The sequence below is a fragment of the Staurois parvus genome, unplaced genomic scaffold (assembly GCF_062004578.1).
Source record: "Staurois parvus isolate SC_StPar_1 unplaced genomic scaffold, SC_StPar_1.0 ptg000151l, whole genome shotgun sequence".
NCBI classification, from domain to species: Eukaryota; Metazoa; Chordata; class Amphibia; order Anura; family Ranidae; genus Staurois; species Staurois parvus.
The window spans coordinates 17,248,514-17,275,887 of record NW_028317947.1 but is presented as its reverse complement, the minus strand read 5'-3'; the positions used below and the strand labels follow the sequence as shown (position 1 = coordinate 17,275,887).

At 41.1% G+C, this 27,374-nt stretch overlaps 2 protein-coding genes across 3 annotated transcripts in view; one reads left to right on the top strand and one right to left on the bottom strand.

Moving 5' to 3' along the window:
* Positions 1-404: 404 nt before the first annotated feature.
* LOC149464547 (all-trans-retinol 13,14-reductase-like) lies at positions 405-22,343 on the top strand. Its single transcript, XM_089674540.1, has 11 exons — positions 405-726; positions 5,119-5,301; positions 6,118-6,347; positions 7,382-7,577; positions 12,186-12,380; positions 12,936-13,055; positions 13,145-13,283; positions 14,212-14,321; positions 17,298-17,464; positions 20,931-21,090; positions 21,471-22,343. Exons 1-11 carry the CDS (start codon positions 561-563, stop codon positions 21,614-21,616), a joined length of 1,812 nt encoding a protein of 603 aa, XP_089530666.1. The 5' UTR covers positions 405-560; the 3' UTR covers positions 21,617-22,343.
* Positions 22,344-25,783: 3,440 nt separating this feature from the next.
* TMEM92 (transmembrane protein 92) overlaps positions 25,784-27,374 on the bottom strand; it is a 30,351-nt gene continuing 28,760 nt past the window's right edge. For both annotated transcript variants that reach the window (XM_089674539.1, XM_089674538.1), the window contains exons 4-5: positions 27,131-27,284; positions 25,784-26,646 (exon numbers count right to left, since the gene is read on the bottom strand). In XM_089674539.1, coding sequence (XP_089530665.1) covers positions 26,539-26,646; positions 27,131-27,284 — 262 coding nt within the window. In that variant the 3' untranslated portion in view covers positions 25,784-26,538. The remainder of the gene's footprint in view (positions 26,647-27,130; positions 27,285-27,374) is intronic.

The window sequence follows — 27,374 nt, the reverse complement described above, 5'->3', positions numbered from 1 at the left end:
GCATAGGTATCGCTGCAAACGTCAATAGATGTTTACATAAACATGCTCACCTACGTGCTTGCATTTGCATGCGCACGTCAACACAGTACTGCTTTTAATTTTTTTTTTATTATTTTTATTATAATTTAATTTTTTACACTTTTTTTTCATTTCATTTACTTTTATTGCTATCACAAGGGGGCTAACAAGCACTATATCATAGCAATGGGATAGGGTTTCTATTTTTCTGGCCAATGAGTATTAATGGAATTGTTCCTGTAATATCAGCTCTGTATAGGAGGAGTGGCATCTCAGCATTTCCACTGGATTTGCTGAGATAAGAAAGAACCTTTGTTCCCTTTAATTCTAAACATTTACAAGTACATGGCATGTTCAGCTTGTATCAGAACTGTGAGAGTTCTGGATGTTACTGCTTGTCTGTGTATTCTGCACATAGCCATATTTCATAACTGAGTGTACAGGAAAGTACATGGTGCTGAGTGAAAGTACATATCCCCTGTGCTTCAAGAGCAGTAGGCTTCCCCAACCTGTGGGTGGAGCTGTTGTAAGTACTCCCTAGAATGGCACTGTGGATGCTGTGCGTACTCCTGGGTGTACCTCTGCTGCTGCTGTATTTGATTCTGCGGTTTAATTATGGATGGGGCAGTCTGTTTCAGGAAGATTTTGTTCATCCGCCCATGCCGCTCGTCCATGACATGAAGAGCCGAGACAAAGTGCTTAAACAAGGTATGTGTGTGACTACTTTCCTATTAAAATGAGTGATAGGCTTTCCATGGTCCACAATCTCTTGGGGGCTGAAATCTCTAAATTTCTGGTACAAGGAGGTAGAAGGTCAGCCCACTAGCATCCCACCATAAGTGACAACATAATTATGGGTGAACTGATCCTGTAATGGTAAAAATGTGGAGTATGTAGCATGCAGCACAGCGCAGACAATGGAAAGGTGTGGTGTATATAACATTCAGCAGAGTGTATAGAGTGGATTGGTATGGAGTATATAAAATATAGCAAAGTGTATAGAGTGCAGGTCCGGATCTAGCATGATCTGATCTGTGGTTGCAGTAAGAAAAAGGTCAGCAGGTGCAATATCAGCACTGTGTGTGAATCACTGACAGTCTGTCACATGGTGTCATGACCTGGGAAGCACTAGTATGTATTAGGTTGTCCCCTTATATCAGATGTCCTTATCATAGCCCCCCCCCCTTACATCAGGATCCCCATCAGAGTGCTGCCTTACATCAGGATCCCCATCAGAGTGTCCCTTTACATCAGGATCCCCATCAGAGTGCCCCCTTAAATCAGGATCCCCATCAGAGTGTCCCCTTACATCAGGTGTCCCTATCAGAGTGCCCCCTTACATCAAGTGTCCCCATCAGAGTGCTCCCTTACATCAGATGTCCATATCAGAGAGCCCCTTATATCAGGTGTCCCCATCAGAATGTGCCCTTGCAATATCCCCATCAGAGTGCCCCCTTACATCAGGTGTCTCTATCAGAGTGTCTCCTTACATTAGGTGTCCCCATCAGAGTGCCCCTTTAGATCTGGTGTCCCCATCAGAGCGCCCCCTTACATGGCTTGTCCTCATCAGAGTACCGCCTTACATCAACTGTCTGCATTAGAGTGGCTCATGGGTAAGTGGATGCACTCTCAAGAGACCTGGGGGGGGGGGGGCACAGTTAAAAAATCTGGGGGGCACAGCCCACCCCAGCACCCCCCCTAGATCTGGGCATGATCGAGTGTAGTTGCATGGAGCATATTATATATTGTACATTGTACAGAGTGGAGTGTTGTGCAGAATAGAATGTACAGTTGTGTTCAAAATAATAGCGGTGTGTTGAAAAAAGTGAATAAAGCTCAAAATCCTTCTAGTGGCTTTTATTTCCATACACACAAATGCATTGGGAACACGACACATTCTATTCCAAATCAAAACATGAAGAAAAATATATCAAATTTGTGTTATTCCTCTAAAAAAATTGAAGAACAGTGAATATTACACGGTTCAAAAAAATAGCAGTTTGTATTCTTCTTTACAAACTCAAACATTCACTATATAAACTGAAAAATGTTTGAAGATTTTGCTTTCCTTTGAATCACTTAATGAATATTCGGTTGTAGTCGCACTGTTTCTGAGAACTGCTGTACATCTGTGTTGCATGGAGTCACCCAACTTCTGGCCCCTGTGAACAGGTATTCCAGCCCAGGATGATTGGACGACATTCCACAGTTCTTCTCTATTTCTTGGTTTTGCCTCAGAAACTGCATTTTTGAGGTCACCCCACAAGTTTTCTATTGGATTAAGATCCGGGGATTGGGCTGGCCACTCCATAACGTCAATCTTGTTGGTCTGGAACCAAGATGTTGCACGTTTACTGGTGTGTTTGGGGTCGTTGTCTTGTTGGAACACCCATTTCAAGGGCATTTCCTCTTCAGCATAAGGCAGCATGACCTCTTCAAGTATTCTGATGTATTCAAACTGATCCATGATCCCTGGTATGCGATAAATAGGCCCAACACTGTAGTATGAGAAACATCCCCATATCATGATGGTTGCACCACCATGCTTCACTGTCTTCACAGTGTACTGTGGCTTGAATTCAGTGTTTGGGGGTCGTCTGACAAACTGTCTCCGGCCACTAGACCCAAAAAGAACAATCTTACTTTGATCAGTCCACAAAATGTTGCACCATTTCTCTTTAGGCCAGTCAATGTGCTCTTTGGCAAACTGTAACCTCTTCAGCACATGTCTTTTTTCCAACAGTGGGACTTTGCGGGGGCTTCTTGCAGATAGCTTGGCTTCACATAGGTGTCTTCTAATTGTAACAGTACTCACAGGGAACGTCACACCTTCTTTCATCTTCCTGGAGCTGATTGTTGGCTGAGTCCGCGCCATTTTGGCTATTCTTCTATCCATTCGAATGGTAGTTTTTCGCTTTCTTCCACGTCTTTCAGGTTTTGGTTGCCATTTTAAAGGATTTGCAATCATTTTAGCTGAGCAGCCGATCATTTTCTGCACTTCTTTATATGTTTTCCCCTCTCCAATCAACTTTTTAATCAAGGTACGCTGTTCTTCTGAACAATGTCTGGAACGACCCATTTTCCTCAGAATTTCAGAGAGAAGTGCACTGTAATCAGCATGTACAACATTTGCTGCCTTCCTTCCTTAAATAAGGGCAATAATTGCCACCTGTTTTTCAAAGAATGAATGACCTCACTAATAGAACTCCACACTGCTATTATTTTGAACATGCCTCTTTCAATTAGTGATTCAATGACACAGAATCAGCAGCATGCATGTCATGACTGTTGGGTCTGTTGGATTTCTATTACTCTACTACACCTGCTAGTAAATTATTTGCCATGTAGAAATATCATTTCTACCAAAAACAGTGATTGATCAGGTTGGTGATGTCTGACTGCTATTATTATTATTTTGAACATAACTGTACAGCAGAGTGTATAAAGTAGAGTGGTGTGCAATGTATGAAATGATACAGTGTTTACAATGAGGAGTATATTACATACTAAAAATTTTACAAAGTGGAGCGGTGTGGAGTATAGAATGTACAGCACAGTGTACAGAGTGGAGTGGTGTGGAATATTTAATGTACAGTACAGCACACAGAGAAGAGTGGCCAGTATTACTGTAGATATGATACAGAAGTGTATAGCATGGGTGGTGGGGAGTATATAATGTATAGCACAGTGTAGAAAAGGGAGAAGTATAGAATATATAGCACATTGTACTGAGAAGAGTAGTGTGGAGTATAGAATGTACAGTACACATGGGGAGTAGTGTGGCTTTTATAACATGCAGTAGAATGTATATTATGGAGTGATGCTGAGGATATATTGTACAGCGTAGTGTACAGAGCGGAGCAGTGTGGAGTATGAAATGTACAGCAAGGTATACAGAGTGGAATGTTGTGGAGTAAAGAATGTACAGCAAAGTGAATAGAGTGGAGTGGTATGAATTATATAACATACAGCAGAGTGTTTAGAGTGGAGTAGTGTGGAATATACCATATATAGTTCAGTGTACAGGGTGTAGTGGTGTGGAGTATAGATTGTACAGCACAGTGTACAGTGTGGATCCATGTGAAGTACTGAATGTACAGTACAATAAACACCAAAGAGTGTAGTTTGGAGTGGTGTAGAGTCTTCAAACTTTCTAAACAAAGGGCCAGTTTACTGTCCATCAAACTTTAAGGGGCCAGACAGTGGTCAGTGGGAGTAGAAACTGCCACAGCATGAGTGGGGGTGTAGAGAATTACATAGCCCTTTTGGTCAGTCAGAGGAGGAGTATGTCCCTACTTGGCATTAGTGGAAGAAAATGATGCACCATCATTAGTGTCATTGGGAGGAATAGTGCCCAATCCTTAAGTCAGGGGGAAGGGAGTTATGCCCCATTGTTGATGTCAGTGAAAAGAATAATGCTCCATTGTTGTGTGTCATTGGGAGGAATAATGCCTAACTGTTATGTCACTGGAAGGAGGTCTGCCCCATTGTTGGTGCCATTAGAAAGAATAGTTCCTCATCAATGGTGTCCATGGAAGGAATAGTTATTCATCCTTGGAGTCAGTGGGAGCAATAGTGTCCAAATGTGTATTTCAGTAGGAGGTATTATTCCTCAGTGTTGATGTCAGGGCAAGGAATCTTGCCCTACTGTTGGTGTCTGTGGGAGGAATAGTGCCCCGCTGTTGGTGTCAGTGGAAGATATAGTGCATCATATCAGTGGAAGGAATAGTGCCCCAAGAGCAGGGAAAAAGGCAAGCAAAGAGCCATATCCGGCCCTTGGGCCTCAGTTTTGAGACCCCTGGTGTAGAGTATAAAATATACATCACATCATCACTATCAAAAAAGTGACAATTTCCAGGTGACCCAAATGGGTACATTAGTAGCCCATAGAAGCATATCAGAACAATTGAAGTTAATAGTATTATTTACAAACTCGATCATCATTTCATAATTTGGAGAAAGCCAGGGTTACTATTAAAGTGTTTCTTTTTGTCAAATACAGTCTATTTCTATTTTTTAATTACACTTGAAAAATGTAAGGTTTTTGTATACAAGGCATAGGCTTGCTGGCCCTTTAATAGGTCTGATTGTCTAGTGCAGGTTTCTCCCAGGACAAGATTCCCCAAAATCTGGATGCGTTGGTCATCGGCAGTGGTGTTGGAGGCCTGACAGTGGCTGCTGTCCTTGCTAGAGCTGGTAAAAAGGTTCTTGTGCTGGAGCAGCATGACCAGGCTGGAGGAAGCTTTCACACTTTCCAAGAACATGGATTTGAGTTTGATGTAGGTGAGTACTATATGCGTTCTATACTTGTCTAAAGGTGGATGGACTGTGGTCCTTACTTAAAATATCTGAGGATGTGGTGGTACTAGTTATATACAATATATATACAGTATATGCATAGCGATGTTTGACCAGCCTAGATGTTTGGTGTCCATAGTGTGTGATGTGCCTATCAGAGAGTCAGATGCAATTATACAAACACTTCCACAAACTGGGAAGATATCCCTTAGTGCTGTCCATATTCAATTGATTAGTTGGCCAGATATGGTCTTTGAATGTTTATCTGGGTTTTCCAACTTATCAGATATACTAGCCTACCCAAACCATTATGCTAGAAATGGCATTACGTTTTTGTAGGACAGGTGAGGTTGTATGGTTTCAGAAAAAACGATAAGTCAAACTTTGGGAACTTAAAAGTATATATCACGGCAAAATATATTTGTCCATATTTTATCCCTTTATTTTGGTCAGAATTCCAATGAGTCCCTAAATTCCTGTGCGGGCTGACAACACAGTGACTAATCTGCAATAAAATACTAACAAAGGATGTCAGCCCTTAGTCTCAAAGTTGTGACTATAGCTGGGTGTTAATATAATAGTGGGTAAGTAGCTGTGGTCATCCGTAGCTTCACGCCTTGTTTGGAATTGGAGGGCTTGTCCCAGCAGGTAGCACTCCTGCATCTGACATGTATATCCTCATTAGCTTGTGGGATGCATTGGTTATCTTTTTTGATAGAGTATATATCTGGTACAAACAATCATAGAGTCTGTTACAGCTGTATGGAGAAGGTAATTCTAGAATTGTCTATTATGGGCCAGGTCTGCACTATGTGGGGCAGATGCATGAAGGAGGATTGCTACGAGTGATCATGGACCAGCTAACAGAAGGACAACTGCAATGGAATCTCTTAGGACCTCAGTATGACTCTATTAAGATAGGCCACAAGGTCTATCGAATGTATGCAGGAAAAGCTGAATTCCCCGACACCCTAAAGAAGCAGTTCCCTGGAGAAGAAGAAGCTATTGAGAAGTTTGTTGCCTTGATGAAGGTAAGGGATTAGAGCAATGTCAGTTCTTGTGTGTGTACAAGAACCAGCATCTGCCCTCATATCAGCTTCCGCCAATATCCCGCAGAGTGTCATCCGGACTAAGAGAGGGACCTAAAAGTGAACTTGAGGACAGAAGGGGAGAGCATGGGGAAGACATTATTAGTTTATTATGACTTGTCCAATCAGCAGGTGGTTATGGCGATGGAGTTGTTCTTGACCAAGCTGTATTACTTCTGAGTGAAGGCTTAGGACTTGTCCTCTTGCTGTTTTTCATATTTCTCCCTGGCAGCACCCTTGAGCCTTTTATTTTTTAAAAAACAAATTTCAGACATATAGCTTTGTTTCATGGATCTTCAAGTTGGTCATATGATGACATGGGTCTTCTTCTTCCTCCCCATCTTGCTTTGGCAGCAGGAAGATATTGAATGCGGCAGATACCAGAACCCCATAGTGATCTGACACCAGTCCCTGCAGCAATCTCCTGTAAGTCCACTATAGTTTGATGACGTACCAGAGGGGCATTTACTTGACCCCCTGAGCACATAGGAAGTGGATAGAAGAAAAGAACCAGCATTCGATCTAGGCAGAGTGAGCCTGCAGGGAAAACCTCTGCAGATAGAAAACCTCACCGGTGTGTTAATGCTCTCTAGTTGTCAAGTCAGTGGGCTGGTCTTTAGTCAGTGACCAAAAAGTATATCCTACTTAGAGTGGTGAGAAATAGGGTCACTAACTAAGATATGCTGGTTGGCAGGGTGCCTAGGTCAGATAATTACAAACATTTGGATGAAAACAATCCACTTATGTGCATTTTTATGTCCAGCTTGAAATCCACTCATCTAAAAATGGTGTTCGAAAGAAGAACGGTGTGTATTTCTTACAGCAGTATTCCAATGAAGGTTCAAAAGAAAAGACTATGATTCACAATGGATTTTTTTGTATTAGACACAGATAAATGAGGATTTTATGGTACTGTGATGATGGCAGTAAACTGCTGCGAAACTGGTAACAATTTTGTTTCATGTTTCTTTTGGCAGATTGCAGTTCGTCATGTTCCCTTGGTGGCAGTGCTAAAGATGATGCCCCAGTGGCTTGCCATGCTTCTGGTGAAGTCTGGTCTTCTCCATTGGTTTTCACCAGTATTTCGGCTCGCAGAATCCAGTCACCAGGATGTGATCAGCACGCTAACCAGTAATAAGGATCTGCAGACTATCTTCAGCTATCTCTTCTATGGTGAGTGATGGTGGTTAAATTTATCCATGATCAGGAAAAGCAAACAATGGAAACAGCTTTTACATTAACTGCAATTATGAAGCAATTATTCGGCCTTGTATGTGTTAAAGTTCTCTGCAATCTGCTTCTGCTCCAGTGATGCAGCCTCAAGTTAGACTCCCTCGCATCCAACACTTCTGGGAGTGTCAGATGTCTGTGCCCCATGCCATGACCTATGGTTTCCTTCTTTGACTCCTACATCTGTCTTGTAAATCTAAGAGAAGCCTTCATTCCTCATTCCATTGTAGCACTTCTTGATGCCCAAAGGAATGAGAGGGACCCATAGTGGCTGGGAGGACTAACATTTACTCCAGGCCTGAGTCCATGGCTAGTAGTGGGGGGGACTGAAAAGCATTGGGTGCCAGTTACTTTGTGTCTTTTTAAAGATTTTATCGCTCCAAACACATGAGAAGGTTGGGGTTGGAGATATCCACCTTTACAGATGCAACACTTACAGACTCCAGATCCGCTTGTACAGTGTAAAGGACCTTCACATAAAACAACACATTCCAGCTGGCTTGCAGACTTCTCAATGCATCCTCCTAGGCCTATTTACATCCTCAGAGGAGTTGCTTGGTCCCTGTGAGAATCCAGTTTCTTCCTGGATTCATGTTCCACCAAAATCCTTCTCTTTGTTCTCAGTCCTGATTCAGCGTCCCCCTTGTCCAGGTAGGACAGCTTACGAAGATCACTTCTCTACCCAATCAAGCTCTTAGCACAGAGCACATGCTACGCCCCATACAGGCTACAGGCCTAATAGGGCAGACTACAGACCATATACCTCCCCCAGGCCAAACACTGGGGGAGAAGAGTGCCTCACAAAGTCAGCCCCAAATATTTATACTCTACCCCAGGATGTATCACTGGTGATAATCCTCCTAGTGGTTGGCCAGAGGGAACATATTCTCTAGTACCCTAGCGGTCTCCATCATAAATGCTTCTCCCTGTGTGTGATGTCCCTGCTGTGATGAAGGTACTCCCATGTGCATGCCCAACCATTCAACCGAATGAACAGAGCAAACCCAAAAGGAAGACCAGGCAAAGATGGAGGTGCCTGAGATGAGCTGGAGCATGACACTACAGTGTTGAAGGGCTACATCTGGCAGGCAAGTCTGCCATAATGTGCTAATATGTGGTTCATATGAAGACATTATGGCATAAACCTTCTGGGGGTTCATTAAAAAGAAAAAAAAATAGCGGAGTTTAATTCTGCTTTCAAAACGTATTCTGTAATTTACAGTGCTTTGCGCTTAAGTGGAAGGGCTGTCAGTTGGTTGCAGCCTATCTCGCCCTAAACTGAAGAGCTATCCCGGTCCTATATGCTGATTAACTTATCATAATGAGTTTACTGATGTTCAGATTACCAGACTGATAAAACAATTAGTGAGGATAAGGAATGACACTTTGTTCCTTCATTCCAAGGGACAGTTTTACTGATATTCTTATTACTTGCCTGATAAACCAATTAATGCTGACTCTGGAAAGAGATAGATCATCTTCATTCTAAAGTACAAAGGGTTTGGGAGTGATGTTATCTATAATGTAACAAAGTATACAGATATCATGCCACAGCAAGTCAACATTACAAAATGTCACCGTGCTATAATAAAAAAAATATAATTACTTGAAGATACACATAAACCTAAAGTACATTCGGCCTAGAACAAATGCGCTTTACAAATGTACTTTCTCAAATACAATGCACTGTCGCTTATGGAACAATAACCGAAACTTAGAAGGGTGTCTCCTCAGGCCAAGCAGAAGGCTTTGAAAGGAACAAAATAAAGACCAGCATAAAAAGCGCAGGATTCAGCAGTATTTACATACAGATTTCAGGTCTCAAAGTAAGCAACATACAGAGCGCGGAGGTCAGTAATTTACAAAGTGCAGGGGTCAGGAGTATGTAACATATATTGTGCACATGTCAGGGGTATGTAAGGTACAGAGTGCAGGAAGTAGCAATATGTAATATACAGCCCATTGAAAACAGTGCAGTGCTCATGAATGTGTAACATACAAAAAGTGGTGGTCAGGTTTATGCAACTCACAGAATGCAGGTGTTAGGGGTATGAAACACATAGGGGTTGATTACTAAAGGTAAATAGACTGCACTTTGCAGAGGCAGTTGCACTAATTTTCCCCAGAGCTTAGTAAATGTGGTAAAGCTCTGCTAAGCAAAAATGCATTTTTAATTTTCTTTGAACCTGATTGGGTATTCTTTACAAACTGAAGCCTCACTTCATGTACTAAGCTCTGGGGAGAATACGTGCAACTACACAGTCTACTTGCCTTTAGCAAATCAACCCCATATGGTGCAGAACTCAGGAGTATGCAACACACATAGTGCAGAGGTCAGTAATATGTAGTGTACAGAGTGCAGGTGTCAGAACTATTCAATGCACAGAGTACAGGTGTCAGAGGTATGTAATGTACAGAGTGCAAAGGACAGAAGTATGTTATATCCAGAGTACAGAGTGCATTAGTCAACGATGTGTAATTTACACAGTGAAGGGGTCAGGGGTATGTAACATACAGCAAATACTCACAAACAATTATGTATCAACAGCATCATAATCTCAAAGCGACCAGGTCAACTGAGGAAGAGAAAACCGTCCATCGAAACACGTCAACCATCTGAGGGTCTTCTCGAGATTATGGAGTTGACCTGGTCACTTTGAGATTATGATGCTGTTGATACATAATTGTTTGTGAGTATATTTTGATGTTTCTATTAAAGTTTTATACTCCAGTAATGCACTAGGCTGGTGCGCCCTTTCTGCCATTGTTTTTGCAGTTTACATTTGGATTTCCCCCAACCCTTAGAGGGCAGCAAGGCCTGTGTGGGATATGGATGCCTAAAGATCTGTAATGTTCACATCATCCCACTACTCTTGAGCACAGGGGGCTTTCTCTGTTTTTTTCTTTTGTTTGTAACATGCAGCCCGGTGTACAGAGTGCAGTGCTCAGGAAAATGTAAAGTACAGTGTGTAGGTGTCAGAAGTATATAATACACAGAGTGCAAGGGTAAGGGTACTCAATGTACAGAGTTGGATCCCCCCGGCAAAGTATTTTGCTGCATGTGGATGAAGATAAGGGCCTTCTAACCACAACCCTGGCTCGGTGGTTGTAGGGGTCTGCAGGTGGGGTCAATAAACAAAAACAATAAAGGGCAGATACCCAGCCTCCTATGTGCCCAAGTAAGGGATACATAGTAAACGTACTCATTCAGAAAATATATAAACAATAAAGAAAAAACAAAAACCCCACACATACAGTTTTTGACAATGTTTAGAGTAGGTTGCTAGGTAAATTTAGTTTAGCTGTAGTGGAGCAGTGGGCTGATTGCTTAGGACTGCTCTGTATTTTACAGGCTGCTGTTCTGCTACTTCTCCCTGTCTACTAGAAGCATAGTAAGAGGAGAGCAGAACAGGCAGCCTGAATATTTATGGAACTCCAGTTAATCTTTGGGGAGGTGTGCCCAAAAGGTGGAGGGAGATCCCATAAGTAGTCTGAGGCCTGAGTAGCAGGGAAAGAGTTCCTGGGTCCAGTCTTGCAGGAGGAGGCCCCTGCACCCTTTGGGCAGAAGCTTGGGAGGAAGCCATCAGGAAGACATCGAGGTCCCAGCTAGGCTTAGCTGGGGGGGGGGGGGGGGGTCTATTTACAGAGCCCTGGTTGTCCAGAATCTTCCATCTCCATCACTAGGAAGAGCCTTGTGGATATAAACAGGAGACAACCGGTGATCTTGTGTCTAAGTGAGAACAAGACCCCAGTGCTGCAGATTGACCGTGTGAAAGGAGTACTATTCACAGTCACCTGAAAGATACAGTGGGACATTTCTTATGCAAGTGCAGTGCAGCTAGCGGTTCTAGCAAACAACCAGAGGTTTGTGTATAGCAGCCAGACGTCAAGCAGTCCTCAAGTTGTACAGTTTTGCAGTTCCAGGTATCCCATGCTCCCCATCGTTCCCTGATAAAAACACAAAAAGAAACACCTAGTCTGATTTTTTGAGCCATCAGAAGAATGCGGAAAATGCTGTGTGCCTGGCTGTGTGTTCTCCGAGGGGGGGAAATAGGACCAAATTTACCAGTGGCTCTTTTGGGGGTGCACTACATTTCTCCAGTAGCCTGTACAGCATCACAGCCATGGCAGGTCAAAACACCTGGAGCTGCTTTACTGTGCGTTATTGTGTTGCAATGCACTTTGTATTGAATGTTAACACATACACACATCAACGCTGTCTCAGCAAACTGCAAATGGTGGGTTTCTTCACTTTTTTTTCCGTTATCTTGGGTTAATGTGTATTGCAATGCATCCTGTATTCAATGGATATGCTATAGCTTTGGATCAAGTGGTAAGGGGTTAGAATTAGGTTTGTATTTCTGCCTGTATCACCACTGGATAAATTCTCTTCACTTCCTCTCCTGGAGACACAATGGGATGAACATGAAAAAACTCTCAAGAGGGACAGGAACAGCAATAAAACATCTGATAGGGGTTCTCCTCTCAGTCCAAAAATAAAAAAAAACATTTTTTGGCTCATTATTCAACTTTATACATTTCCCTTTACAGGTGTTCCTCCAAATGACTCCAGTTTCATGATCAATGCCCTCCTGATCCATCATTACAAAAGAGGCGCTTGGTACCCGAGGGGAGGGAGCAGTGAAATCGCATTTCATATGATTCCCATTATTGAGCGTGCTGGAGGAAGAGTGCTTGTGCGGGCCCCAGTCTCACGGATCCTGCTGACCAATGGAAGAGCTACAGGTGAATGGAACAGGAAAGCCAATAATAAGATTATGGCAAATGGCAGGATTTCATTTTTTTGTGAAAAGTTATAAGATCAAATTCTTAAAGTGGATCTTTCAGTACCTTTATGATTCTGTACGAAAACATTCATAACGTCACAATATGCAGGAACAGTATCATTTTTCAGAACCATTTATTATTAAAGAGCAGCTGTAGTCTTGTTACTAAGCCTAGGCAGACATGACGCTAGCAGTCTGCTGCAAGCCAGTGATCAATCAGACTGTGCATTGTAACCCTGTTGCAAGTAGAAATATAAGAGGAGCTGATCTGTGTCATATATTTGTAAACACAGCCAAGAACTGCACAGGCATCAGGATTAACAAGACCGTATCATCACTGAGCCACCAGCTGAGTCCAAGAATTAGATGGTGATGCCAAAGATGGCTCCATCCATTTGGAAAGAAAAGCAGATGAAGGCTTTGTAGGGGGGAGTAATGTGGTTTCCGTGAGAGGTAATAAATCCCTGGAAGTTTTTGCTGTAGCAATTATCCAACTTTTCTATTTCATCATTAGGTGTAGCTATACAGAGAAAAGAGGAGGAGGTATACATACGTGCGCCAATCATCATATCGGATGCTGGCATCTTCAACACTTATAATAGTCTCCTGCCACCAGAGATTAAAGCGGCACCAGGTAATAGAGACCAGCAACATTTTTGTGTAAATCTCCCTTCCTCCTCTATTGTTTCCATAATCATGGTCTCCTCTGTCTTCCTGCACTAGAGGTGGCCTCGCTCCTCTCCAGCCTCCGGCTTGGAATGGGCTGCTTTTTAGTGTTTGTTGGTCTTCATGGAACAAGTGAAGAACTTGGGTTGAAGTCTACCAATCTCTGGATCTACCCCAACAGCGATCTCAATGACTTGTAAGTCTTGCAGAAAAGGTGTCCACCTTTATCTCATATGCAAATGTCATCCATGGAATTCAGAAACAACTTAATTTCATAGAAGGTGCCCACTATTTATGAAAATGTCATTTCATAGAAGGTGCCCACTTTTTATTCAAATTCCATCCATAGAATTCAGAAAGAAACTCATTTCACAGATATTTTACTGCGTATCTAAACCCAGGAAGAAAAATTTAATATACTGTATTGCAACTTACTAGTCCTTAGATGGGGTTGATGCATCCATTTTCATTTTTTAGGCTTCCTGTTTATAGGTGGCCACTCACTTCTCCACTGTGTCTGTTGAGAGAGCCATGGTTGCCACCCAAGTGGTCCCTCTTCTGCCCTCAAAAAATCCCAGTCACTCTACCCCCCACTGCTTACACACCTTAGATGAGAGCAGGAGGTGATTACCTATTAACCCATGGTGAGAACCCAACTTAAAGAACCTTACATCCCACCATATTATCAAAAACTCCGACAAGGATGGTGGAAGCCCCTCATAATGAGAACAGAAGGTGTGCAGACCCACACTTACAAACATGGTCCTTCAGAGAAAGTTTAACTCTTCAATAGGGATGAGCTCAAGTGTCTTGGGATCCTAGTCCGAACCCACCAAAGCGAGTACACCAGGAAGCTGTCATCTCTAGTGGGCCCATGATCTGCGTATACAAAGGTTGTCTTTATGTGTGTCTGCGGGAAATGCCTTGGCTAAAGGAGCTTCCTGATGGGCTCGCTCAGCTAGGTTCAGACTGGGATTCGAACACAGCCTCAGCTCGTACCTACTCTTTAAAATCTACCAAACATTCAAATATCAAAAGTTTACAAAAAAAGTGAAAACAGGTCTTGTTTTGAAATAAGTTAATTTTTTTCTTTTTACAATTTTTTTATGTTTTTTTTTTTTTAGAATGGAGAAGTTCTGGTCCTTAGAGTGGGAGGAGATCTGTGAGGATTTACCTATGATGTTTATTACATTCCCATCTGGGAAGGATCCGACTTACCAGCAGAGACACCCAGGTGGGGAATGTTTTAAATGATGAAATAAGTATGCCTAAGGCAGGCCATAGATCATGCTACTTTCCTTCATATAAACTAAAAACACAGCGCAAAAATGAATAAATTAATAAAATTGTGCATGCTAATCAGAATAAATCAATAAAATAAATATAAATATATGTGAAAATATAAAAAAATGTCCAAAGTCCCAAACCAATATAAATATATGTGAAAATATAAAACATAAAAAAATGTCCAAAGTCCCAAATCAATGGTGAAAAAATATAAAGAGTGCTCCAATCAACAAAAAATGGGGCTAAAACTCCAACGTGCCCGCACCATCCGTGACTTTCAATATGGTCCACACTCACCAAATAGAATGGACTCTTAGCTGATAGGGCTTAACAGTCAAACATGCTTTTTGGATACAATATATCCTCCAAAATTGAAAATTCTTGCTTGACAAGCTCCAAATGACCACCCAAAGGGTGAAATGCAAACAGATAATAGAGACACTAATAGTGTAATACTGCAAACAGCTCTTTAATTAATTAAAACTGATGCATCATATGCACTCACATTGTACAAGTAAATAGAAAACCTCCTTAGAGACTCAGACCGGCTACAGTGTGTCTTCCACTACACCAAGATGGCTCTGGAGCCCCACAGCTAGCGTGCGCTCCACTCACCAGATGTGACGTCACGAAGCCTCCGTCGAAACCCGAAAATTGCGTCAATGCATTTCGTCCCTCCTTCAGGGTGTTATCAAAGACAGTAATCTCCGGTTCCTGCTTCAAGATATACCACATTACTACTCCCCCCACCTCACTGATTCGCTAATCTTTATTAGCTCTACTTACGCGGCTTATTCTGCTGCTAACTCACTTCCTAATCAAAGACTTGTCGCTACCAATTACAATACAATACTGCAATGTTTAAAATCAGACATAAAACCAGAAAAAATCAATTATATTCCATAAAAAACGAGATTGATTAATCGATACAATAATAACCATAATAAAAAAATTATAAAATTATGAAAATAAATAAAAAAATTATATAAATCTTAATAATGTCAATTTGATAAATACAATTAATATTCTTATAAAAAATAATATATTAATTAAAATATGAATAAATCTTAAATAAAAAAAATCAATAATCAATCCATCATAATAATATATTAATTAATAAAAATGTGGATAAATCTTAATAATAAAAAATCAATAATCAATCCATCAGCACTTATGACCATAACTTCCCACTCCAATTACCAATTGGATAAAAAGCAATTCAAATCTATGTCCGCATTTAACCCCCTAGGGGCCAATGTACTTAATTATAGAATCCACTTTGTTTCGTTCTGTGAGACTGACCTCCTCATATCACCACCACGCCAATGGGGTTCAATCCTGTCAAACCCACAGAACTTAATTTGATTTGGGAATTTGGACTTTTTGTTATGTTTTATATTTTCACATATATTTATATTGGTTTGGGACTTTGGACATTTTTTTATGTTTTAGATTTTCACATATATTTATATTAAAAAAATGTCCAAAGTCCCAAATTAATATAAATATATGTGAAAATCTAAAACATAAAAAAATGTCCAAAGTCCCAAATTAATATACGGTAAATATATGTGAAAATCTAAAACATAAAAAAATGTCCAAAGTCCCAAATTAATATAAATTTATGTGAAAATCTAAAACATAAAAAAATGTCCAAAGTCCCAAATTAATATAAATTTATGTGAAAATATAAAACATAATTTGGGACTTTGGACATTTTTTAATGTTTTAGATTTTCACATAAATTTATATTAATTTGGGACTTTGGACATTTTTTATGTTTTATATTTTCACATATATTTATATTGGTTTGGGACTTTGGACATTTTTTATATTTTCACATATATTTATTTTATTGATTTTTTATGATTATCATGCACAATTTTATTATTGTATACATTTTTGCGCTGTGTTTTTAGTTTATATTATTTATTTTATGTTTTTTTATCAAGAAACAGCAGCACTAATTACTTTTTTATTAAGTCAAGGCACGGGTTTATCTTACACCACTTTCTTTCATGGCTGCAAGAAAGAAAATCGCTTGATTGCCCTATCAACACAGTTACTGTGTTCTCCTGGGAGGATTATGGAGCTGTCCCTGCCAGAACACAATAATCATTGCTAGTGGCTATAGCCACTGGCAATAATCGCACGTAAAAATACAACATTTTGGTTGTACCAAAGTCAATCCACCAGCCTAGATGGATTAAATCTCAGCCAGTCGCTGATGAATGGACTGAGATTCGATACATCTATGGGTAGCTTTACTCCTATAACTTTTATATGCTTTGATACTGAGATATACTTGTTGATGTTTGTAGATACACTGTCTTCTTCTCAACCACTATTATTGTCCTACGTATTTTTAAGGCTGGGACTCTGTTATACAACATTGTTTGTATTAGAATGGGCAGCACAGTGGCTAAGTGGTTAGCACTTCCGCCTGGCAGTACTCGGGTCGTTGGTTCAAATCCCAACCACAGCGCCACCTGCCTGGAGTTTACATGTTCTCCCTGTGCCTACGTGGGTTTCCTCCGGGTACTCCGGTTTCCTTTCACACTCCAAAGACATGCTGGTAGGTTAATTGGCTCCTGTATAAATTGTCCCTAGTATGTGTACGTCTCCAGCGTGGCTCGCGAGAGAGCCGCGAGCCCCAGCGTGGCCCACGAGAGAGCTGCGAGCCCCAGCGTGGCCCGCGAGAGAGCTGCGAGCCTCAGGACATGCTGGTAGGTTAATTGGATCCTGTCTAAATTGGCCCTAGTATGTGTATGTATGAATGTGAGTTAGGGACCTTAGATTGTACACCCCTTGAGGGTTAGGGACTGATGTGAATGTACAATATATATGTAAAGCGCTGCATAAATTGACGGCGCTATATAAGTACCTGAAATAAATAAATAACAATGTACCTATTTTCTCACAGGCCACTCCTGTATGACTCTACTGACCATGGCTCCCTACAAGTGGTTCTCCGAGTGGAGTGGCCAGACACCACGGCACCGCGGTGACGAATATCACAACAAAAAGATGAAGCTGGCACAACACATGGTTGAGAAAGCCATACAAGAATTCCCACAACTTGAAGGCAAGGTACAGAGCACAATTAGTCCCCATGTACATGAGACACTTCTGAACGATGGAAACTGACTGCTGGAAAACGTAGGTTAAAAAACACCTGTTTAACCGCGTTTGCGTTTAGAAGCGTTTTTTAAAGATAAGCACAGGAGAACCTCCCAAATGCCCAGAATGCACTGAAAAGTGGTAAATTATTAACTATTTCAGAGAAATACAGAGAGTAGAAGCAGACAGCAGTATGTGTTGAGATTAGCTTAGGTGTGGGTTGCTCATTAACATTTCTTTTGTTTCCAAGGTTGGGAAAGGTGTCTGGTGGCCCTTGTCATTAAGGCCACCTGGTAGAGGGTCATCATGAGGAATTTGAGGTGTGAATGGTCATTAACATATCTTTTGTTTCCAAGGATGGGAGAGGCGTGAATTGGTCATTACAATGTGTGACAAGCTTGGAACATCCTGTGTTCAGTGTTTTGTCCATTTGAGTACCTTGAAAACGCTTTCCATGCATTTTTCATGATGAAAAAAGGCTCTGGACAGCATTGGGAACTGGAAGAGTTAAAACATTTTTTCAAACGCAAACGCTTATAAACGCGATTTGCCGCGTTTAGCCGTGTTTTGCGTTTAAAACGCTGATAAAATCGACTGCTGAACGCAAGTTTTCTGTGTTAAAAAAAAAAAAGACGACTGTAAACTCAAATGCCTGTAAACGAAGATGTGTACATGGACACATAGGAAAACATTAGGGTGAGTTCAGGGGCTGCTGAAAAAAACGCTGAACAGCTCCTAAACGTGAGATTATCAGCTGCAGTGTACATGAACCCTTAGGGGATGGATAACGGTTTTAGCATTATGAAAAATCTCAAAACGATGGCCATTGTTTTCATGCATTTGACTTATTTGGCACCTGTTAAATGCAGGTCAACAAATTCCCATTGACTTTAACTAAGTAGTACACGTGACAGCTCAGAAATCGTATTTGAAATGCTTTGCATTGCGCTGCATTCCTTTGGGTATCCTATTGACCTGCATTTTAACTGTAGGCAAAGCAGATCAGAGGCAGTCTTTTCTGTCAAACGCTGTGTTCCCCATTCAGAAACATACATTTGCATAGCAAATTCAGCATTTTAAATGAACATTATGATTAATATTATTATACAGGATTTATATAGCGCCAACAGTTTGCGCAGCGCTTTACAAAATGAAGGTAGACATTACAGCTACAATACAGTTTGGTACAAGAGGAAACAGAGGGTCCTGCTCGTTATATCTTACAATGTCCAGCAACATGAGCCCTAAATGTGAAATCCGCTCAAACAGCTCAATGCAATATACACAGATGAAATAAATAAATAAATGGAAGCTCTTTACCTGCCAAAGGATTTGTAATTATATCCATCCAGTCTTGAAACTTGCACAGCTCTGCCACATAGTACTGCTAGCCTGGTGACCGTCTTTACTAGTTCTCACATCCACCATGAGTTAAAAACTAACTCCAGGCTAATATCTAGTTTTGGATAGAGCAGGAAAGGGTTAGAACCTTGAAAGATTTTTATTCTCACCTGTGATTCTATGGACAGGAAGTGTAAGGGAAAATCCTCTAATAGGAACACACAAAACACATGTTTAGTAGAGTGAGAACGGGTTAGAACTTCTGACATTTTACAAGTTTAGGGACTTTCTCCCTTATCTTCTCTATTTAGTGGATCACCATTTGAGAACAATGCTGTTTTCAGGCATTAGGTCACCTGATACATTGCTTTCAGGCCAGTGACCCACTAAGTAGTAAAGCAAGGACAAAGATGACAGCCTTGGGGCCTGTGCCTTCAAAAACAAGCCGTTCATGGCCTATGTTCCTGTCCTAACAGGGTTAGGGCTCATGTACACGGGACATTTGGAAAACACTTCTGAACGATGGAAACGATTGCTGGAAAATGTAGGTTAAAAAACGTCAGTTTAGCCACGTTTGCATACCGCGTTTGCGTTTAGAAGTGCTTTTTAAAGATAACATCAGGAGACCTTCCAAAATACCCAGAATGCACTGAAAAACAGTAAAAACTTAACTATTTCAGACATTTTGAGAGAAATAGAGAGAGCAGAAGCAGAGAGAGCAGTATGTGTGGAGATGACCTGGATCCCATCAGGCGCATAATGCGGCACGTTCTACCATTTTTTCCTTCACGCGAAACCTGGAACTGACTGCGCTGGTGTACCGGGTCCGTTTGAATACATGGAAAACGCTTCTGATGATGAAAAAAGGCTCTGGACAGCATTTGGATATGGAACAGTTGAAAAACTCTTCTAAACGCAAACGCTTATATACACGGTTAGCTGCGTTTACAAGCGTTTGAAAACGCTGACAAAATCTACTCCTGAATGCTAGTTTGATGCGTTCAAAAAAAACGACTGTAAACTCAACTACCTGTAAACGACTATGTGCACATGATAATAAAGTGCACTGCTGTACAAATAAATATGTATAAAATTCCTAATAAACTGAATCCGATATTATGACTTCAATAAATATAAACTGCAGAAAGGATGTAAATGTAGCCACAGTAAATACACTAAATATGTGCATATAAAGTGCAAAACAAACTATTTATGCCACAGATGAGTGATTAAAGTGGAATAAATATCAAAAGTCCAGGTGATAACTTGAGGATTGTAGCAGGTGTCCACTCAAAGTGCTCTATTCCTCTATGTCTGAAGTGATAAGTGATGAGACTGAAAATAAATAAATTGCGCACTCACCAGAAGTGCACAATAAATGCGCATTTAAGATCACTAATAGTCTCAATCGGTCAGCCAGATCACTCATTCACAGACGTGGTCAGGTTATTCCTCCCGTTCTGTTCAAGGACCCTAAAACCGGTATCACTGCCTCAGGATATTTCTAACAAAGCGTCTGCGAGTGGTGAAACTCACAGAAAGCCCAAGAATACGCCACATAGCGTGATACTGTATTAGATATGGGATGTTTATTCCAAATCGGGTACAAACAGGAGAATAAAAACCACTGACCATGCAGGTAAAGATGGCCGCCTAGGGCGGCGTGACGTCTAGGATGCTGTAGCCCCTTCCACTGACGCGTTTCGTGCAAAGCATTTAATCATAGGGTGCAGTTTATTATCATTGGTTCTTGGAGGTTCTATGGTACCTTTTGTGTCCTAGCAGCTGTATAGTATATTACCATTCGTTCAATTTTCACCTTACATATGACTGTGTGTACACGGACACATAGGAAATCATTAGGGAGAGTTCAGGGGCTGCTGAAAAAAACGCAATAAAGCTCCTAAACGTCAGTTTATCAGCTGCAGTGTACATGAGCCATTAGATGTTCTGAAGTTGGTGTGTCCCTCAAGATACAGGCATTCACAGTGAGAACGGGCAGATATTGTACCTTTTTAACATGTTGACATTGATACTTTAACGCAAGGATTGCCATGACAAAAATAGCTTGTGACTGCAATTGTTCCACATACAGATTGAATACATGGAAGCTGCAACCCCAGTAAGTAATGAGTATTACCTACAATCACCTCAGGGGTCAATGTATGGAGCTGAACAGGACTGTAGCCGATACCAATGTGACATTATCAGCAGGATGAGGGCGCAGACCGCAGTGCCAGGACTGTATTTAACAGGTAAGCTAGACCACGGTATTCATAATCAGGTCATTGTGGTTCTAGGGACTGCCAAACTGAAGAGACAACACAGGAGACGTCGCTTGCTTTTGTAGCTCCCTTTATCTGATTGAAACTTCAGGCTCAGCCATCTGATAAGCAACAAGTCACTGCTGAGAGTGATACAATGCTTTACATCTGAAAATAAGTCTAGTGCGACACCTGCTGGATGGATAGAGAACTGCGTCATATTAAGAAGCAATAGTTCATGTTTCTTTATCTACAAAGAACAAGCTGAAATATCAGTTTTGGGGGAGGTTGCAAATAAAAGAGGTTCAATGACTGTGGGCGTTGCATTCTGTACAAAGTTTTTTTTAACACAGGTCACCATTTCATTTCAGGGCAAGACTTGTTTAGCAGCGGACTGGCAGGTGCTGTACATGGAGGATTGATTAGCGCCTGTGCTGTTCTGAACCGGATCTTGTACTTCGACTTAACAATGCTGAAAAAACGAATTAAACGCCGCAAGCGCCAGAGGTGTTCCTAGACAGAGAAACATTACCAGAAAAGTTAAACACATAAATTTACAGACAGCTCCACACAGAAGAGAAATATTTACCAGTTTTTTATGATTCTTGACAATTGAAGTCCCGTTCTGGCTTCCGCTAGCGTTCAAGATCCTCACCAGAATTTCCAGTTTCACTGCTTTGGTACTCACAGTCAATACAGAGAGGTTGATTTAATGAAGGCAAATAGACTGTGCACTTTGCAAAGGGCAGTTGCTCCAAAGCTTAGTAAATGAGCAGGAGCTCTGCTGACTTCCATCATCCAATCATGAGCAAGCAAAGATGCATTTTCTTTTACATTTTCATTGCACGTGATTGGGTACTCTTTGCAAAGTGAAGCCTCGTCTCATTAAAGCTCTGAAGCAACTGCACTTGCAGTGTGCAACTGCACTTTGCAAAGTGCGCGGTCTATTTGCCTTTAGTAAATCAACCTCCGTGTGTTTCCCAAATTGATTTTCTCTAATGAGTAATAAACAAATAGCAAGGGAAACAAGCTGCAAGAGTGACAATTCTATAGCCTTGTGGAAGAGGGTTTGAGACATGAAGTATTAATGGAAAATTCTGCATCGTCACAATATATAAGAAGCCAGCACTTGATTTTATCTACTGTTGTCCAATCAAATATGCAATATCTGTCCTGAATTAATCAACTTCAAAATTTTGTCCTGCACCGTGTTAAAAATGTGCAATAAAAATATCTGAATCCCACATTACAGGACGTGATGAAGTATTTTGTCTTGCTCCATGATGAGAGCCACTACTCAAACTACTACTGATATATATATACAGATACATATATATATATTTATTTATTTCAGGATACCAGTGATCTGCACTGCAAAAGTAAAATATGTCTAGTGAGTGCAAAGCAGCATCTAACTGGCTCCAAACACCATTATTAGGAAATAGTATACAAGGAAAGGATGCCGCACGATCAAATGGTGGATCCACACAATGGATTTATCTTCTGCTGCATTACAAGCAAAAGTACACAGGTACTTTTGTTTACAGCAGTGGTCTCCACACTGCGGCCCGGGGGCCAGATGTAGCCCTTTGCTTGCTTTTATCCGGCCCTCGAGGAATTATTTCTCCCACTGCAAGCAACAATGTGCCATAGTTTCTCCCACTGACATCGACAATGGGGCACTATGCCTCCTATTGACAACAATGATGGGGCACTATGCCTCCCATTGACACCAATGATAGGGCACTATTCCTCCCACTGACACCAACGATAGGGCACTATTTCTCCTAATGATGGGACACTATTCCTCCCATTGACACCAACGATGGGGCACTATTTCTTCCATTGGTACCAGGGATGGGGCACTTTTCCTCCCATTGATACCAGTGATGGGGCACTATTTCCCCATTGATACCAACGATGGGGCAATATTCCTATCATTGATACGAAGGATGAAGCACCATTTCTCCCATTAATACTAAGGATGGGGTACTATTCCTCCCATTGATATTAACGATGGGGCACTATTTCTCCTATTGATACCAATGATGGAGCACCATTTCTCCCATTGATACTAAGGATGGGGCACTATTCCTCCTATTGATATTAAGGATGGGGAAATACTTCTCCCATTGATACCAATGATGGGGCACTATTTCTCTTATTGAAACTAGCGATGGGGCACTATTCCCCCATTCATACCAACGATGGAGCACTATTCCTTTCATTGATACTAATGATGGGGCAATTTTCCTCCTGTTGATACTAACAATGTGGCACTATTTCTCCCGCTGATACCAATAATGCGGCACTATTTCTCCCATTGATGCTAACCATGCGGCACTATTTCTCCAATTGATGCTAACCATGGGGCACTATTTCTCTCATTGATGCTAACCATGGGGCACTATTTCTCTCATTGATGCTAACCATGCGGCACTATTTCTCCCATTGACACTAACCATGCGGCACTATTTCTCCAATTGATGCTAACCATGGGGCACTATTTCTCCCATTGATACCAATGATGGGGCACTTTTCCTCTCATTGATAATAACAATGAGGCACTATTACTCCCCCTAATACCAATAATGGGGCATTATTACTTCCCCTAATACCAATGATGGGGCATTGTTTACGCCCACTGATGCCAGGACATTTTCTTCTCCCACTGGTCACAGTCCGGCCCCCCTAAAGTTTGAAGGTCAGTAAACCGGCCCTTTGTTTAGAAAGTTTGGAGAACCCTGGTTTAGAGGAACAAACAGTCAATTAAACTCAGTAACAAAGATAATTGAATACTTTCCAAATTTGATCACTAGGTGTCAGCACAATGCAATATAAAAGAGTATCAGAAAAGTGCACATACAAAACAAATGGTATAGCACAGATTAGAACAAATACAATAGCTTGCAGTTCCCTGGAAATTAGGTTGTAGCATCTCTCCCGATAGGAGTCTATAGCTGTTAATTCAAGAAGTGTTTCACAGGGATTCCCCAGTCAAGCTCCACAAAGGTAGTCTTTGATCTGGAGGTTCAGGTGGCTGAAGGTAATGCCACCCTACTGGAAAGGCAATATTCCAGTGCCAGTCTGCACAGTGTACACTGTGGCTGTTGATTAAAAAGATCCTGTGTGTTCTTGCACGCCAGATACAACATTGGTAGACCCAGCCCCCATTTACAGCCCACATGCCCAGTTACTACTGTCCTATCAGGTGTGGCCCCTCAGAGCAACGGAGGGTGGAATTATATCCCTTGGTTGTGTCCAGGAGTCCTGGGGATTGTGGCAAAAGGAATGTAAGGGACCTGCATCTACTGCTGGACAAGGTGGGCACAGAGGAATTCCACTACACACCATATACACAGGCTGTCAGAGCCAATTATATGGGAGAAAGAGTCATCCCAAATGTCTGTTTCCTGCTAAATCGGCCAAATTTCCATCTTTGGGTGGCCCTGTCAGCACCACCCAGCTTGTATTATTTGAGTCTCCATATAACAACTCCATTTAACTGATAATTTCAGAACTGCCATGACTTCTCTCTGCACACATCAAATGAAAGTGGAAGGCTGTCATGTGGAGAGGCAAGTCAACTATTATTGCTCAACACCAGAGAGATCTTTGCTCATTATTAACATTTGTGCAGCGTATATCTAGTCAAAGTACCTTGATCTCTCTTTTATATTAGCCTTCCGGTATCCCCCGAACAGCAGGTCTAAGAATATAAGAATATGAGAATATGGATGCTGAAAAACAAAAAAAAAAAAAAAAAGTAAAAAAAAAAAAACACTAATAATAATAATCGCTATTTTTAAAATGATACATTATGGGTGATATGTTAACCTAATAAAAAAGAGAAAAAAAAGAAAAGAAAAAGAAAACATTTTTATGTTAACATATCACACATAATGTATCATTTTAGTAATAGTGAAGATTATTATTATTCTACTTTTTTTATTTTTACTTTTCTTTGGTTTGTTTTTCAGCACCCATATTCTCATTTTTGTTCAGCACCCATATTCTCATTTTTGTTCAGCACTCATGTCCTCATTGTTATGTATTTATTTTGATACTCTCAGTACAATTGACTGTTTGGTTTTAATTATGACCGCGTGAAGGGAACATTGTATTGATGTCACATTGATATGAAAATCTTCTTATGTTCTTTCTAGCCCTGATGAAGAGGGCACTTAGGCCCCCGAAACGCGTTGTCTTCTTGAATTATACCCCTGAACTTTAATGGAATAACGTTGTAGCAGTAGTGTGGCGTTCATTTTCAACCCATCTTACTTTCTGAATCTGGACCTGGAGCAATTATGTAACCAGCAAAGTCAGATCTCCTGATTTATGTATACTTTTTCTGGGTCAAAGATTGAGAAAGTACTGAAGGTCCTGGATCAGCAAGACAGAGGGGGATTTTCCATTGTCAAAAGGTGAGTTCAGCTTTGGCAGCTTTCGTATCTATCTCAGCACTGGCGCCCTGCCCTAAGGGGCAGCTCTACAGACGACAGATCTTATGTGGACACTATTGTAAATATGCCATAATTTTAGCCCGGCCATAAAGTGGCCATGTTCTGCCACACAGTCAGTCCCAATAAATGTAGTTTTATTTTAGAAATGCTGCCTGTATGGGCATCTCTAGATACTCAGATACTCTAAAATCTCACACTAGAATACTACAACAATTCCATTTGAAAAGGTCAAGCTGAAATTTTATTTGGTCCATCAACCGCAAAGCTGAACATCTCATTTAACACAAAAACACATTCTTTATTGTTTTAAGCCCGCTAACTCAGTTCTGTATGGATTAAGATAGGGTGGGAGAGCAGAATTCCACAGGAAGATTTTTCAGGATACCTGAAAATTAGAAAAGGCCAGCTGATTAAGTAATGTTTCCTTCATCCACCCAAAGATGTGTTATCCCTTCTGGGTGGATTTATATTTTTTTCACCTATTATTCCATATAGCATCCTCTGTTTCTCAAAGGAATTCCTGGTCTTTGTATTCTTAATGCTCCATGGAGTACTACACCTTCTACAACAAAACCTTACCATCACCACTGCATCCCTTTCCACTAACTTGTATCACTTCATATCACCACTTCCTATAACTCCTCCCACCACTTCATTTATATCATTTTATTCCATTTTAGCTCTCAGTGTTCGCCTAGTATGGTGCTTCCATTCAGTGCTCCAACATATGCTTTAGGTCTCTTGATACTGCTGTTGTATATCTTCTCCAGGTCTGATGATAACTGTATGCAGTCTATGTCCTCCCATTACTCCACATAGCCTTTTCTCTATAGTCTTTCCCAAATAACTCTAGAGCTCCTCCCAATACTTCATAACCACAAGTCTATAGCTTCTTGTATTACATCCTATAGCTTCTGCGTCCAGTTCTCCACTCATCAGAATGCACAGAAATGTCCGTCATGTGCCTTGCATTTCAGCTTTGTTGGTCCCAGGTAGGGGGTGATGGGCTGCTCTCAACCACACTGCTGTATGAGGGCGGGCTGGCCATACTAGGAGGATACAGGTAAGGCTTGGCAGTCACCTGTAGGATGGAACAATGGGGAAAACAGTTACACAAGTTTCAGTTTTAAACTGTTCCTAAACATCTCAATTTAATTTAATCTCAACGCAAAACCTCTGGAGAAACCAAAATGTAGCAAGTCAAAGGGCTCTACAAATCTCCTATTCCCGTGAAATCTCCTGGACTGGGCACTGCTCTCTCTGAGTTCACCCACAGCACTGCTACAGGAGTATTGCAGCATGTCCTTACATATACATGTCTCTGGGATGGGAAAGGGGGACACCTTTCATCACAAACGTATGTGAGACGAATTCCAGATGAACCAAAAGCTCAGAACAATGTGATATGGTTGGACCATGCTTGCTATCCAACTCTTTTACAAGCATGGCAACCAAAAAGATCTAAGATACAGATGTAAATAACTGAAAATCAGTTTACTGGCTAATACAGGTTAATGCATTTCTTTGTCTGCCCAACTAAATGGATTTCCACCTCTTTAACTTACCTCACTGTAAGGTGGTGGTGCGCCCATGTCTATGAGTGGAGTCTCCCTTGGTGACAAAGATGGTTCTGCTCGAGATCGGAAGCGGCAGAAATTATTGCAGATCCCACAAAGGCACAGCACTGAGAACACAATCAACATACAGATAAACAGGGGCCTGCAAAACAAGAATGCATATATTTCTGCATGAAGGTATACAAACATTATCTGCCATAATCCCGCCTTTCATTGTAACCCAAGGAAGGGA

Coding starts and splice junctions, on each gene's coding strand:
- LOC149464547 (XM_089674540.1), top strand. CDS start 561: ATGGCACTGTGGATGCTGTGCGTACTCCTGGGTGTACCTCTGCTGCTG. Junction 14,322..17,297: donor TTACCAGCAGAGACACCCAG/GTGGGGAATGTT, acceptor ATTTTCTCACAG/GCCACTCCTGTATGACTCTA. Junction 17,465..20,930: donor TCCCACAACTTGAAGGCAAG/GTACAGAGCACA, acceptor TTCCACATACAG/ATTGAATACATGGAAGCTGC.